The 16,728-nt window shown below is 38.4% G+C and overlaps 1 protein-coding gene across 1 annotated transcript in view; it reads right to left on the bottom strand.

Moving 5' to 3' along the window:
- The window catches only part of SWAP70 (switching B cell complex subunit SWAP70), a 78,489-nt gene that overhangs the window by 44,880 nt on the left and 16,881 nt on the right, over positions 1-16,728 (bottom strand). The window contains exon 2 of the mRNA XM_036860829.1: positions 9,233-9,373. Coding sequence (XP_036716724.1) covers positions 9,233-9,373 — 141 coding nt within the window. The remainder of the gene's footprint in view (positions 1-9,232; positions 9,374-16,728) is intronic.

Raw genomic sequence — 16,728 nt, 5'->3', positions numbered from 1 at the left:
CACATTACGGGTGGAGGAAACTTTACAGCAGAGGAAGCAGCATGTCTGAAGACTCTGTGGCAGGAAGGGTCTTAGTAATCTGAGGAAGGTCAAGGTGGCTGGACTAAAGTGAACAAGAAGGGAGGAGAGAGGAAGAAGAGGAGGCTGGAGAGGTTGCAGAGGCCACACTGAACATGGCCCTGTGTGCCATGATAAAGATGTTGGACTTACCTTAAAACAACAGCAAGGCATTGAAGGGTATGGATTCAATATTCAATATTACCTCAATGAAAATAAATCCATAAATTGAAATGGTCTCTAGGTCTGTTCTAACTACAAAAGGTCTAGAAATCTATGATTCCATACTCCATCTCATCTACAATTACAAACTGTGCTCCAAAATTCCAGTTTGTATGACACATATTAAATCAATAGTCTCACATTTAATAATAATGGCTGCTAGTGGTTTCAAGGTGCCCAAATGGAGGATAATTTCCCAGAAAGAAAGTGTAGAGTCGTTCTTATTTTTAACATATAATTACTTTACACCAAAATTCATACATATGAAGAATAAGGCATCACCTCAATTCTGACTCAAAGCACTAAAAGTATTTATAAAACTAAACTCACATGTTCTCTAAACTAGAAATTTCATACAAATCAGCTCAAGACTAAAGTGGCTGTGGAACAGAGACAGTTCTCAGAAGACAGGGAAACTGGCCAATTTGACGCTTTAGAAATTGATTGCAGAAATTTTTTTTCTCAGAAAGCATTCAAACTCTTTGATTAGTGATTCTACTTCAAATAATCTATCCTAACAAGTGAATCCGAGTCAGATAAAGATTTATCTAGGATAGTCACTATTATTTATAAGAGTGGGAAAAAAAATTAAAAGTCCACCAAAAAGGGAACGGTTATAAAGTCACAGTACAAAACTATTATACAGTCACTGAATACCACTTAGTACTTGGGTGACCTTGGGCAAGCAATTTAACCCAAGGTCCGTCTCATCTTTAAAATGGTGGTGGGCTTCCCTGGTGGCGCAGTGGTTGAGAATCTGCCTGCCAATGCAGGGGACACGGGTTCGAGCCCTGGTCTGGGAAGATCCCACATGCCGCGGAGCAACTAAGCCCGTGAGCCACAACTACTGAGCCTGCGCGTCTGGAGCCTGTGCTCCGCAACAAGAGAGGCCGTGATAGTGAGAGGCCCGCGCACCGCGATGAAGAGTGGCCCCCGCTCACCGCAACTAGAGAAAGCCCTCGCACAGAAACGAAGACCCAACACAGCCATAGATAAATAAATAAATAAATTAAAAAAAAAAAAAAAGAAGGGCAACAAATAAAAAAAAAAATAAAATAAAATAAAATAAAATGGTGGTAATGATGGTACTTAACCTACAGAGTTGACATAAAGACTTAATTAGAAACCTGTTTAAAACATTAGTACCTGATACACAATAGACTCTAAATAAATGTTAGCATCTGTATACTCAACGTCTTTTTTAAAAAATTTAATGATATGGAACAGACAATATTAATGTTAAGTGTTCAATATGATCCCAACTTGAAAAATAATACATAAAAACATATTTTAAAAAATAAAAACTTGGGAATTCCCTGGCAGTCCAGTGGTTAGGACTCTGTGCTCTCACTGCCAAGGGCCTGGGTTCGATCCCTGGTTGGGGAACCAAGATCCCGCAAGCCGTGCAGCGCAGCCAAAAAAATAAATAAAATAAAAAATAAAAACTCAAAGCAAACATATCAAAATCACCTCTATATGTTAAAGTTATGGGTGATACATATTTTCTTAATAAGTTCCTTTTTTTTCTTAATTTCAACAATATCCTGTTATTGCCTTCACAATAAAAAAAAACTTTAAAAACAGTATTTTACATTAATTATCATGGAGATGCAAATCAAAACACAGTAAGATTCATACCCACTGGAATGCCTATAATAAAAAAAAAATGTTGGTGAGGATATGAAGAAATTGGACCACTCAGCCATTGCTGGTAGAAAAGTAAAATGCCCAGCTGCTTTGGAAAACAGCTTGGCAGTTTCTCAAAAGGTTAAACACAGAGTTGCCACATGACCCAGCAATTCCATTCCTAGGTATATACCAGAGAACTGAAAATATACATCCACACAAAAACTTGAACATGCATGCTCACAGCAGTAAATTCATAATAACCAAAAAGTGGGAAAAACTCAAATGTCCATCACCCAATGTGCAAACAAAATATGGTATATCCATAATGAAATATTATTCAGCCATAAAAAGAAATGAAGTACTGTTATGTACTACAACATGGATGAATTTTGAAAACATGATGCTAAGTGAAAGAAGACATACACAAAAGGCCACATATTATGATTCCAGTCATATTGTATGAGTTCAGAATAGGTAAATCCATAGAGGTAGAAAGTAGATTAGTGGTTGCCTAGGGCTGTGGGAGACGAGAGTAAGGGCTAATGGGTACAGTGTTTTTGAGGGAGGGTAATGAAATCTTCTAAAACTGATTTTAGTGATGGTTGCACAAAAATGTGACTACACTAAAAACCACCAAATTGTACACTTTAAGTAGTTAAACTGTATGGTATATGAATTACATCTCAGTAAAGCTGCTATTTTTGAAAACAATATTTCTTTAAACTATATCACCCTTAGATTTATATTGCTGGCCAAAGTATTCAATGACATAAAGTCATCCATATTCTCAGCATGGAACCTCTTTAATCACTCCAAAGTTTTTAGTCCTGTATAACTTTACAAATCTGATCAAAATGTAGAGTCCACCTTGACCACTGTACCAAATTAATACTATATAACTTTCAAGCAACAATGAAAGAAAAAAGTAACATAGGCTATAGGACAATAAGAAAGAACTGTACAAAAGCATGGTTTGGGGAACTTAATTAAGAGCAGTACCCCTTCCTATTAAATGACACTTGTTAGGCATACATTTGACAACATTTTGAGTGCGAAGGCATATTCATTCCACTAAAAGGAATTTGAAAACTCATTTTATGGGAGAACTATAACTAACACAGGAAGAGCAAGCATCCGGTAAGAAAGTAAAAATGTCCGGCCTAGGAAAACAGAAAGCAGAGACTGCTAGACTCTAGAAAAGGGACATTATATTGAACAAAAATTTTTCTCTTTGTGTGTTTTTCTTTTGTGTGTGTGTGTGTATGTTTCCCAAAAAAACAAACAAAAAAAAAGGATTATGTTAGAAAGCAGCAAATTCCCCAATTAGGACTTGGCTTATTGCCAATGGATTACTGGTTTTTAATCATCAAACAGCCCAGACCAACCTTTAATGTGTAGAATCAGGGAAAATAACTGACCATGATTTGGACCAAAAAGCCTATTAGGCTATTAAATCTCATGGAAGGCTTAGTTTGCCTCATAAACATGCTGAGGCAGAACTAGTTTTTTATGTAGTCTACTAGGGCTCAATAGTAAAAAGTTAACAATATAACACTTTCTTCAATTACTATCAGGTAAGCCAGCTGCAGTGGTTCTTTTGCCCAAAAAAAAGGGGGGGTGGGGGGAAGCTCACAAAACATTCTTCCTAGATGTTCACAGAATCCTATTCTTTTATTTATGTATGTATGTATGTATGGTTGCGTCAGGTCTTCGTTGCTGTGCGCAGGCTTTCTCTAGTTGTGGCGAGCGGGGGCTACTGTTTGTTGTGGTGTGCAGGCTTCTCATTGCAATGGCTTCTCTTGCTGCAGAGCATGGGCTCTAAGCGAGCAGGCTCAGTAGTTGTGGCACACGGGCTTAGTTGCTCCACGGCATGTGGGATCTTCCCGGACCAGGGCTCAAACCCGTGTCCCCTGCACTGGCAGGTGGATTCTTAACCACTGCGCCAGCTGGGAAGTCCCCAGAATCCTATTCTTTACTAAAGAAGAAATTTAACAAATAAGCAAAAAAAAAGTTAACAATCAGCGGAGGCAAAATATTTGCTACAAGAACACACATGTTAATCATCTGAAGCCTCAGGAAAGCTGAAAATAAATTCTATCAATGTGAAGAAAAACAGGAATTATTCTCTCTGAAGAAGCAAATATAGAAACCAAATAGAAAAATTACTTTTTGCAAAGCAAGTTTCATTATAATTTATCTCTTGGTCTCAACCCCTTCTGAGTAATTCTCTTAGGCAAAGGCAGAAAATCTCTCAAATAACCTGGGGGAAAAATGACCAAAATGAACACTGAGGGACACCAGATACTAATTAAGAAGAAAAAAATCACCTTAAAACACTTGAGAAAGAACCTAAGAGAACTAGAAGGAGGCTGAGATAGTTTGAGATGATCAGAATGGCTTTTAAACCATTCTACCCCTGCCCCTACACATCCAGTAACTGGAACACATTAATTCTGGAAGGGAGTAATTAATCCCTCAATAGTACATACAGTTAAAAGAACACTGGTCTAGAAGTGAAATGGCTTAGGTTCAAAATCTATCTACCCCTTTTTAGCTAGGCAACCTTATGCATTCTATTTCCTCCCGAGTTAAATGGGGATAAGAATTCCAGTTATGCATCATCACAGGATTACCATGAGGATCAAATGAGACTTTATACACACACACACATATATATAGGAAAGCACATCTTGCAAATGTTTAATCATTTCATATTTTCATTGCATAACTGAGGACAATCTCTAAGTTTTTATGTTAACGTTCTTCAGTCACTATTGGCATTTATTTCAACCAAGTTTCAAAACAAGGCACAAATCTTTGCTCAATTTAAACCCACACCACGAAAACCTTGCCTGCTTTATTTGGATTGAAGGCCAGGCAAAATGCCACTCCAGGTGGCTTAGCAATAATAAACAAGGGCTCACTGTTTCATCACATCCTCACTTGCTCTGTGAATAAAGTTTTTCTCCAAATTTTGTGACTAATTTTGGACTTTTTAAATACTGCTGTATTTTCTCCCCCAGTTACAAAACTTTTAAATACCTAAATACTAAAACAAAGAACATTTTAAAACTTTAAAATTCAAGATGTTTAAAGAGAGTTACATCAAGGAGAACAAAATGTGGTATCAGGGTACAGCACTTCAAGATATTCAACCATGTTTCTCTATCTACTAGTCCAGCCCACACAAATTCTAGCACTGAAAAACAAAGCAATTTCCAGATTTCTGAGAATCCCCCGGTATGTTTTATTTATATATATGTATATATATTTTTTTTAATATATATAAATTTATTTTATTTTATTTATTTTTGGCTGCATTGGGTCTTTGTTGCTGCGTGCAGGCTTTCTCTAGCTGTGGTGAGCGGGGGCCACTCTTCATTACGGTGCGCAGGCTTCTCATTGTGGTGGCTTCTCTTGCTGCGGAGCACGGGATCTAGGTGCGCGGGCTTCAGTAGTCGTGGCTCCTGGGCTCTAGAGCACAGGCTCAGTAGTTGTGGTGCACGGGCTTAGTTGCTCTGCAGCATGTGGGATCTTCCCGGACCAGGGCTCAAACCCGTGTCGCCTGCGTTGGCAGGCAGATTCTTAACCACTGTGCCAGCAGGGAAGTCCGTGTTCTATATATTTTAATAACAGACATAATTCTGCTTATTGTCTTTAGTTTTCAAGATTAAACACATGCAAACAGTAGGTCATCAAACATTTGCTGAATATAAGACATATTTACTATGTGAACTGTCTTTGGTTTTGATTTTAGTTTAAATAAATGGAAATTTTTTAAAAAGTAAAAATATGATGAGGTTATAGTATCTGTTCCAAATACATTTTTGTATTTTAAAAGTAGGGAAGACAATAAGTTTTTATTTTTATTTATTTAAAGTCCATGATGCCAGAGTGCTAACACATACTTTAGGGGAAAAAATTAGGGAACTAGCCGTTGTTTGTCCTAGACGCACAGAGAAAAGGGAGTCCTTTGGGTTTGATGGTCCATTGCAGACTGACTGTCTTGTTTCTAGTTCATAGGGCCTAAATTTGATTAAAATAGATATTGGGAGAAAAAAAGAGGGATATACCTAATTTTAACCCCTTCTGTGGGATCTGGGCATGCACCATATCCTAACCACTTGTCTTAGGGGTTGTTAATGGAGTGTAAATGTTCTCACCACTATGGTTGTATTCAAAACCTCTTGTCTTTTATTTAAATTAGTGCAGAAATATCAAACGGTAAACTCAAGGATTCTGAAGCTGTTGTAACTAATCATGGTTAAGAGAATTTCTTTAAGATACAGAAAAACAAATACTATATGTTCTCAGTTATATGTAGAATATTTAAAACAATGAACTCAAAGAACTAAGAGAGTAGAATGGTGGTTGTCAGGAGCTGGTGGGTAGGGGAAATGGCGAGATGTTGGTCAAAGGGTACAAACTTCCAGCTTTAAGATGAATGAGATCTGGGATCTAGTGCACAGCATTGTGACAATAATTAACAATACAGGACTATATACTTGAATGTTGTTAAGAGAGTAGATCTTAAAAGCTATAACCACAGGGAAAAAAAAAAAGGTAACTATGGGAGACAACGATAACACAACTAACCTTACCATGGAAATCATTTCGCAATATATACATACATCAAATCATCACGTTGGGGGACTTCCCTAGTGGTGCAGTGGTTAAGACTCCGCCTGCCAATGCAGGGGACATGGGTTCGAGCCCTGGTCCAGGAAGATCCCACATGCCACGGAGCAACCAAGCCCATGCACCAAAACTACCGAGCCTGTGCTCTAGAGCCCGAGAGTCACAACTACTGAAGCCCACACACTTAGAACCCGTGCTCCACAACAAGAGAAGCCACCGCCAAGAGAAGCCCATGCACCACAACAAAGACCCAACGCAGAAAAAAATAAATAAAATTTTTTAAAAATTTATATTAAAAAAAATCACGTTGTACACCTTCAATTTACATACATTAGGCGTCAATAATATCTCAATAAAGCTGGGGGAATTTTTTATAAATAAAAAGAATTTCTTCACAAAAAAAGACATATTTACTTATAATACAACTACAAACACAAATGAGCTACCTGATTAGTAAACAGAAAGGCAGCCCAAAAAAGCTTTAGAAAATAGTACAGCATCATACTGTGAAGTTTTGAAACCTCACACATCAGTTTCTGTATAATTTGTTTGAATCTTTTTTATCGTGATATAATTCACATTCCATAAAATTCACCCTTAAAGTGTACATTTTAGTAGTTTTTAGTATATTCACAAGGTTTTGCAACCATCATCACTATGTAACTCTAGAACATTTTCATCACCCCAAAAAGAAATCCCAAACCCATCAGTAGTCACTCACCATTCCCACTTCCCCTCAGCCTCTGGCAACCACTAATCTATTCTATATCTCTATGTGTTTGCCTATTTTGGACATTTCACATAAATTGGATCACACAATATGTGGCTTTTGTGAGTTTGATCAAGTCTTTCATTTCATTATGGTGTGGTTTCTCCCTCTGCAGTTGTTTCTAATTAAAGCATGACCAAGTATATGTATAAAACATACACATACAAATAAAGAGCAAAAAATTGTATTGTGAGGCTGATATGGAATAATAGATATAGGTACAAAGAATACTGCTTAGATGAATACACTGTAATTTTGACAATCTTTGCTGCAAAATTTCTGAAAGATATAATGTGATTTTTAAAAAGAATGCTGACCAACATTTTGGTATTTTCCATACCAGTAACTTAAATTATTATTATAAATTTTAATTACTGTACTTTGCTATTATAAAAAAGACACTTAACTATAAAAAGAAGTTATACTTATAAATAGCTATAAAAATCCGAAAAAAGTCAACAGAAAAAAATATGTCAATAGTTATGGCATTTAGGTGATTGGAAAACAAGCTTTTTAATGTGTTTTATTTTTTATTTAAAAGTATTATCACTGTCACTTTTTGAAAGACATTTTTGACATATATCCAAAAATTTCAAGCTTGGTGTTATAAATAAGCAAAAGCAGTAATTCCCAACCCTTCATGTGCATATATGATTACTTTCATACCTAAACTAAATGTACCTGATATGGAAAGATGACACTAATATATTGTTCAGTTAAAAAAGTAAGTTGAACTATATGTAGCATGACCCTATTGGCACAGAAACAAAACACTATGTATTGTATAGGTGTGTATTTGCATGTCTATAAAAAGGTCAGCAAAGATATTCATCAAACAGTTAAAAGTGGTTACTCCTGTAGAGTCAGACTAAAAAGGGTAAAGAGATTTTACTTTTTATTTCATATATTTGTATTAATTGCCTATTTAATAACAAAGCTACCTTTTGTAATTTTTTAATCACCAATGTTTTTAATTAAATGTGCCATCAATTTAGATTTTCTTTAAAAAAATAAAAGAGGGGGCTTCCCTCGTGGCGCAGTGGTTGAGAATCTGCCTGCCAATGCAGGCGACACGGGTTCGAGCCCTGGGCTGGGAAGATCCCACATGCCGCGGAGCAACTAGGCCCGTGAGCCACAATTACTGAGCCTGCGCGTCTGGAGCCTGTGCTCCGCAACAAGAGAGGCCGCGATAATGAGAGGCCCGCGCACCGCGATGAAGAGTGACCCCCACTTGCCACAACTAGAGAAAGCCCTCGCACAGAAACGAAGATCCAACACAGCCATAAATAAAAAAATAATAAATAAATAAATAAATAAAAAGATGAAAAAAATAAATAAATAAATAAAAGAACATTAAAGTCAAAACTTTAATGTGTCAATTTTTAATTATCCAAACCAAGGGAGAAACCAAACCCAGCAGAAAATACCAATATGGCTTCCAAACACATAATCATTTTTTACAGCATCTTTACTCATAACATATCCCAGAGGAAACATCCAAGTGGCACCCGAAAAAGTCTAGGATGAAAGCTTTGCTGTATGATATCTATAAAGATAATTAACATCACATTTTACCCCATCACATCCATGCTTTAACAATCATTGCCAGTACATGTGGAACCAGAATTTAAAAAGAAAAAACAGCTCCCTAAGAGAAGACAGGTACAGATTAATACAAAATACTTAATTTCCAAAAAAGAGCCAAGTCGTAAAAATACCGAACGAAGTTTTAGAAGACACTGGAGAAGAGAGAGAAATAGGAAGTACTGTCAGTCTCATTCTTTCTTTCCTTTCTGATTTATCTCGTGATGCTTCACACCTAAACTCCTTAGTGAACTCACCAACAAGGGGCTATGGGGCCCACTTGAAATGTGCAATCTGAACAATGCTGTAAGCAAGAAAAGATTAGAGTCATACCTTTTCCAAAATGAACTTGTTTAAATACGGCATGTAGCCCTGATTGGAGACAGGCCCCTCATCATCATCCCGGAAGTGCTCTTCAAGGGCAACAGGGTCATGTGGAACCTTCAGCACTGTGCACAGGTTATGGGAAAGAACCTAAGGGAGAAAGAGGGTAGTTTAGAGGCATCCACTAACCAGCACGTGGCACCTTCACTGTCAGAACACAACTGGCTGCTCCCTGTCCTGGGGAGAGAAAGATGAAGAATAAATTGCCAGCTGCCAGCTCCCCACCTGTTACCCATAGTGTCTCATTCCCTCCCCAGTTTTGGTCCACTTCAAACAAGTCTCTCTTACATGCCTTACAATGAGCCAGGCTCCAGGCAAGATCTGTGACTACCAGACTGCTTGTAGTCTTTTATTAATTGGCCCACATTAGAAAGAAAAAGGGGGGGAAAGAGCAAGAGAATGTGTTTAAAATTAAACTTCTCCCCAAGTAAAGCAGTCCGTCAAGTAGAGCTGTAAGAGAAAGAACCTGGTTCTGAACAGCTGCAGCTGGGGGTTCTGGACAAGGTGGCTGACCTGGGCCCAGCCACAACCTCTCTGGGCTTCAATTCTCTCCTTTGTTCAATATAAAGGGCCAAGTTAATATACAAATATACCAGATATTAATTAGTAATCTCTAAGCATCCAAACATCTCTAAAATTCTATGATGCTAGGCTAAGTTTTCAGGATGAGTATAAAAGAGTATAAATATAAAAAGAGAAAGAAATCAAGGGCCCAATTTAGAAATACATGAAAAATCAATAGCAAAAAAATCTCAGGAGTCACCAAAATGGTTGAAAACATTCTGTCGAAAATCTGCATCCTGGTCTTGCAATAATCGAAGTGCACACTTTAACATTCAGATAGTTGAGTGAGCAGTCTGGGCTCTTTCAGTACTCATCTTGTTTCTTATTAAATGAAAATCTAGGGCTTCCCTGGTGGCGCAGTGGTTGAGAATCTGCCTGCCAATGCAGGGGACACGGGTTCAAGCCCTGATCTGGGAAGATCCCACATGCCGCGGAGCAACCAGGCCTGTGAGCCACAACTACTGAGCCTGCGCGTCCGGAGCCTGTGCTCCGCAACAAGAGAGGCCGCGATAGTGAGAGGCCCGCGCACCGTGATGAAGAGTGGCCCCCGCGCACCGCGATGAAGAGTGGCCCCCGCTCGCCGCAACTAGAGAAAGCCCTCGCACAGAAACGAAGACCCAACACAGCTAAAATAAATAAATAAATTTATAAATGAACATCTAAATATAAAACTTAAATCCCTTCCATCCCATTTGTGCATTCTAAACAGGTCAAATTACATAGCTAAGGCCATGCTGCCTCTAACACAGAATCTTATTAGATGTTAAATCCCAGGTTGAAATCTTCCCTATTTGTCTCAGCCCTACCCATTTAATCGCTTAAGGAGCCAAATTCATCTCAATGAACACTTTCAATTCCATAAAGCAAGTTACTTTTTTCTGCATACACATATTTCGTTAGAATTTTTTAAGATTAAAAAAATTAACCTATAAAAAAAATTTGCATATCTTCTTTCTACATTTGTTTTGTTTCTCAAAGCTTCATTTATGTGGAGATCCTTTTCTACATGCTCTACTGGTTTTAAGGAAGTAAGTAAAGTAAAGGAAGTAAACTCACAAATGGTTATAAATGAAGTAATGAAGACTTCTATCAGCCCCTACAAAGCAGGCTGTTTTTCTCAAGTAAAACTTCTATTTGCCAGTAGTAGAGCACATGAAAAGGGCACGGTGGAGCTTTTACTGAATCTTGCACCACAGTCAGCAAAATCCTAGACATTTCCTTTCTCTATTTACCTAGTAAAACCTACAGAGTAATTATCTACCTTCAAAAAGGTTTTGTGAGAATCAACTTCAGGAATGTAAGGAGCTTAAAAACTGCAACATACCATGGAAATATAGAGCATACTCCTCACATAAGGCTCAACAGTCATTCACATTTTAAAATTACTTGGGACTTTATTCAAGTAAAAATTCCCAACCACAGGTTAACCTATGGTACGTCCATAAAACGTTAAGAACAGTGAGGAACTCACTGGGTAGTGATACGTAAAGATCTACAAGATAACTTAAGTGAAAAAAGCAATATACCTAAGACTACATATAGTGTGTTATCTTTTGTGTAAAAGAAAAAGGAAGAAGAAATAAGATACTCTAGAAGGATATATAAGAAACGAGTAACCATGGGGAGAAAACTAGTATGACTGCAGACCAGGAGCAAAAGATTTCTTACTGTATCTCCCTTTTCATTAAGTTTAGGAAAAAATTTTACGTATTCAAAAACATAATAACTATTTTAAAAAGTAAACACACACACACACATACACACACGTATATATACACACATACACACACACATATATACACAGACATATACACACACATGCACACACACAGACATATATACACACACGTATACATACACACGCACATACACACACACACACATACACACACACACACACACACTTTTCTTAATGGCCAGCTTAAGCCCATACAGCTAAATCTACTTATATTTGAACTCTACACTTTTTCTTCTACATTAACTTACTCCCTAGAGTTTAGGTATAAAAGGAAGACATATTCCACAGCAATGTACCATGACTAATGGATGAATAAGACGTAAGGGCAATAAATGAGCTCAGAGAGAATAGTGTGTGCTACAATGACTTCACAGATTAAGTGAAATGTAACCTAGGCCTTAAAATAAAAAGAGCTTTTGGATAGGAAAAGGGCAATTGGAAAGCTTTCCAATAGAGAAATAACATGAGAAAAGTAACTGATTAATGCAAAATCCTCAGGGTACAAAAAGCAGACACCAATCTCTCTCACACCCATCCCTTTCTTTGCCTTTGGGTTTCACAGATCCTCCAACTAAAGCCCTGGCAGGGGCATTAGATGCCATATTGTCATCCTTCTCATCTTATAGATGGTGAGTACTGGCTCAAAGAGATTAAATTTGTTTTTCTTGACTAAGGTTACTTAGGAGAACTGAGACTAGAAGTCAGGTTTTGTAATTGCTGGTCCAACACTCTCTAGTAACAAGGAACATTATGTTTCCAGTTTTCTAAAGTCAACAACATCTTTGCATAGCTGCTTTAGTTCAACCAGTGATCCCACTGAAGATTTAGATTTAAACTCTAGACTTCAGCCTTGGACAATTAAATACAGGGATAACTGAATTCAGTGATAACTTTCTCAACCACATTCATTTAGTTAAGCAAACTGTGAGGGAGGCAGCAGATTATATTAAAGGACTCTGGAGGAGGAGACCTGAGTACCAGCCCTATTCGTGTGGTCTGTTCCTGTACAGTGGTTTGCCATTTACCCTTTTTAAATATTAGAATATTTTGCTACTTACTCGCTTAGTCTCAGTATCCTCACTGCAAAAGGAAGAGTTGGTGACTTGTCTCTAAAAATAATGTTTTTAAAAGCTCAATCCTTAACTATCAACCCAAACTCATTTCATGAACTCAACAGAAAGAACTATAATTTAGATCAGAAATTCGGCTTTTTTCATTGTTAGTAAGGCCTAGAACTGGGAAATCTTCTTCAAACAAAATAACAAACTGAATAATAGATAACTGGAAAAGTTTTGTAACTAAAAGAAAAAAAAATGTGCCATCTTTTAAACTTTAAAAAAAATTTATCAGTAATTTTTCTTAAAGCCTAGACAGTATCTCAAGTTTTTTTTTTTAAAGTAAAATGTATTTAAAAAAACAAATTCTTGAAGGCCAGAATATAAACTAATAACAAGAAGTAAAATCTCCATAAGCTTAAACAGCAGTTTATGCTTTTTTAGAGTAGACTCACATCATCCATTAGTTGGTTTTAGTCTCACCCCTGGAAAGTATATGGTATTGCTACTTTACAGATGAAGAGGCTGAGTGAGAGATAAGGAGATGTCCCCCAGATGACAGAGTTTTATGTGCCGTGAAACTAGGTCTAGAACCCAAACCTTATACTTTGGTGCCCTTTCCCTGCCCTGCCACATTCCCTCTCCTCCTGGAAAAACAGAGAGCCCTGCCTATACAAAAGTGACATGCATGCTGTGGCCATGCATGTATGTTATTGCTAAGGTGCAGTGATGGACTGGTGCCCACCCGGTCAGTTCTCCAGCACCCAGCAACATGGCTGGAGCTATTCAGCGGAGCCAACTTAAATCCAGTGGTGAAGAACACATCCGTCTAGAAATCTGGGACCACTCTCTCTCTGGAAGCCCTCATCTCTCAGCACCCGCTTTTGGGGGAAACTGTTCCAAGAGGTACTAGCATCCTCTCCAGATGAGGAAGCTGGAAAACAGATGAGGACAAAAGCAATCAGGAGGAAATAGGACTACAAGTTCTTGCTTTGTAAAAGGACTGCCCCTGAATCACTCTAATCAGTGTTTGCAAGTTTCTTGAGAAAGTTGAATTTACCCTACTTCAAATGCCTGCTCCTCCAAAGGCCATTCTTTCAACGCCCACATAATTGCTAAGCAACTTTGCTCTCAGGCCCCAATTTGAAGAATAAACTATTGTTACTACAATAAAAGATCCATATCCATGCCAGACCCTCATCTCTCCAGTTCCTTCATAGCTGTCTGCTAGTGCCTCTGCAGGGCCTCCGCTGACAAGAGATGACTAATTAACTGCTCGTGTGGTCTGTTCCTTTTCAGCGGTTTGCCATTTACCCTTTTTAAGCATTTTGCTCCAACTATCCTGAAACGATATCAAGGATGATGAATGACTAAACAGTATTTTAACACACATGAGTGCCTAATGGCTTACCCTCCTCCCTCCCAAAGATGTAGAGATTACAAAGGTTCTCTGAAACGAGCCCCCCAGTCACAGACTGTTTCCCTTTACAGGATGTGCGCAATGGGCAAAATTCAACACTGAAAAAAAGGGGGGTAGGGATCGCTATTCCGACAAGCTTATCTGAACCGACACAATTACAGAACTATAATTCATAATGGGCAACCTTTTTTTTAAAATATGAAAATTCCTGTCTGATTTATAAAATTTCAAGCTCATGGCGAATTACCAGAAAACTCTTCCTAACAGAATGACCAACTTCCTACCAGTGCTATGCCCTGCCTTAAGAGCATTGTCTTAATAGAAGTCCCGCCCCTTACCACAAGGACTCATTTTCCCTTTCCCGACAATATCTTTTCATCCTGCTTGTCACTGCTTAAGGCCTGCTTGCTTTCTGTTAAATTATCTTTATCATACTCAGCCTCAGAAATCTCAGTCATCTTCTGACTCAGTCCCTGAATGCAATCAATCACCATCCTAGACACTTTTACCAAATTAATCTTCAAAGGCTGCTGACCTCACATTATCACCTTGTCTGAAAGTCATCAAAAGCCTACGGAAGTAAAAACCAAAGAGGTATCTGAGCTCTGCATTTAAGTCACTTGGCAAGCCAGCCCCACTTTACATTTCTAGCCTTATTTTTTCCCACCCCTCTGCACCAACTGCACAAATCTAGTCAAACAAGCTTACTCACAGCACCCCAAACAAACCCTGTATCACTCCCATGCCCCCTCCAGGCCTCTGCTCTAATCACCCCTACACCTCCATTTCTACCTAACGTCACTGCCATCCCTTTCTGAAGCCTCCACCACCCAAAATCAAGATGGTCTTCCCCACTCTGCATTTCCCAGCACTATGTATTTCTTATCTTACACTACCACACATGATTTTCTCTCTCCCATAAGACTGTAAATTTCTGAAAGGCCCATGTCTCACCTATGCTTGCATCCCCACAGCACTTAACGTGCTACTCAGAATCTTGCAGACAGCTTTCAATAAATGCTGAACAAATTCTTTCTAAAAATCCTCTTTTCACAGTAAAACCATAATACTTTAACAATGACAATGCTCTTAGGAAATATCCTACCGCTATCTCCTTATTTCACTGATAAAAAGACTGAGGCCTGAGACTTGCCTAAGTCACAAACCGATTAGTAACAAATCAACAACAAGAACCCAGGTCTCCTAACTGCCTGTCCCACAATCATGCCCTGTCCTGGAAACATTCTCTTTTGCCTAGTCACATCCTTCAAGACTGGGTTATTCTTCATAAGCTCTAGGAAACCTTCACCGCCCCCTCTGCCCACTGAACTCCTATTCAGCACTTACGTGAATTCTGTTTCACATACCAGTAATATCTCAAATACCTAACTGCAGCTCAGTAAGGGAGGAAACCCTGCCTAATGTTGTTCTTCCATATCCTTTTCGGTGACCAGCAGAGGGTTAAGGGAGGACTCAGTGGAAGCATAACACTTATGGACACATTAAGGAAGGATATCTAACTCAAAACCGTCTGTTGTGATGTGTCCACAGAACGTATACCATTGAACTACAGTATATGCCACTGGATTACATTCTAAATAGACTACCTTTAATAAGTTATTTTGGATAATTCACTAAGTTAGCCGTCTTCAGAAAACAGAAAGAAAATACTGGTAAATTTGACCACACAAAAATTCTTAAATTTCCCTTTAAAAAGAGACACTATAAACAAACAAACAAAAAAGGCTAATAGCTCCAATATTCAAATTACTCCTAGAAATTATTAAATAAAAGGTGAACACCTAATTTTAAAAATGGACCACGGGGGCTTCCCTGGTGGCGCAGTGGTTGAGAATCTGCCTGCCAATGCAGGGGATACAGGTTCGAGCCCTGGTCTGGGAAGATCCCACATGCCACGGAGCAACTAGGCCCGTGAGCCACAATTGCTGAGCCTGCGCGTCTGGTGCCTGTGCTCCGCAACAAGAGAGGCCGCAATAGTGAGAGGCCCGCGCACCGCGATGAAGAGTGGCCCCCACTTGCTGCAACTAGAGAAAGCCCTCGCACAGAAACGAAGACCCAACACAGCCATAAATAAATAAATAAATAAATAAAATTAAAAAAAAAAAAAATGGACCATGGACACGAATAGAAAATTCACAAAAGAAGCTAATGACTAATAAGTATAGGAAATGATGCTTAACTTCGCTAGTGATCAACATAATGCAAACTAAAAGAGCTACTACTTTTTGCCTGAAAAACAACACCTGGTGTTTAAGCAGACACAGGGGAGTAAAAATTGCCAACACCCAACACTGGAGAAGGTATAGAGCAGGTTTTCTCTGTCGCTGCTGACATTTTAGGCCAGATAATTCTTTGCTGGGGAGCAGGGGGAGGTGTCCTATGCATTGTAGGAAGTTTAGCAGCATCCCTGGCTGAAAACATCAAAACATCTCGAATATCTGTGAATAGTAAAGTAGTTAAAGCATAACTCATCAACACAGTGAAATAGCTCATAGCCATAAAGGATGATGGTGTCTGTATCTATGTGCACTGACATGGAAACATGACCCTAACACACTGTTTAAGAAAATAGGCTACAAAAGCATATGAAATAGGATCCTATTTATATAAAAGGATATATATGTATGAGTATATGCACATATGTGCA

Source organism: Balaenoptera musculus, chromosome 8, assembly GCF_009873245.2.
Source record: "Balaenoptera musculus isolate JJ_BM4_2016_0621 chromosome 8, mBalMus1.pri.v3, whole genome shotgun sequence".
NCBI lineage: Eukaryota > Metazoa > Chordata > Mammalia > Artiodactyla > Balaenopteridae > Balaenoptera > Balaenoptera musculus.
The sequence above is the reverse complement of the archived record's forward strand: the minus strand, read 5'-3'. Positions and strand labels throughout refer to the sequence as shown.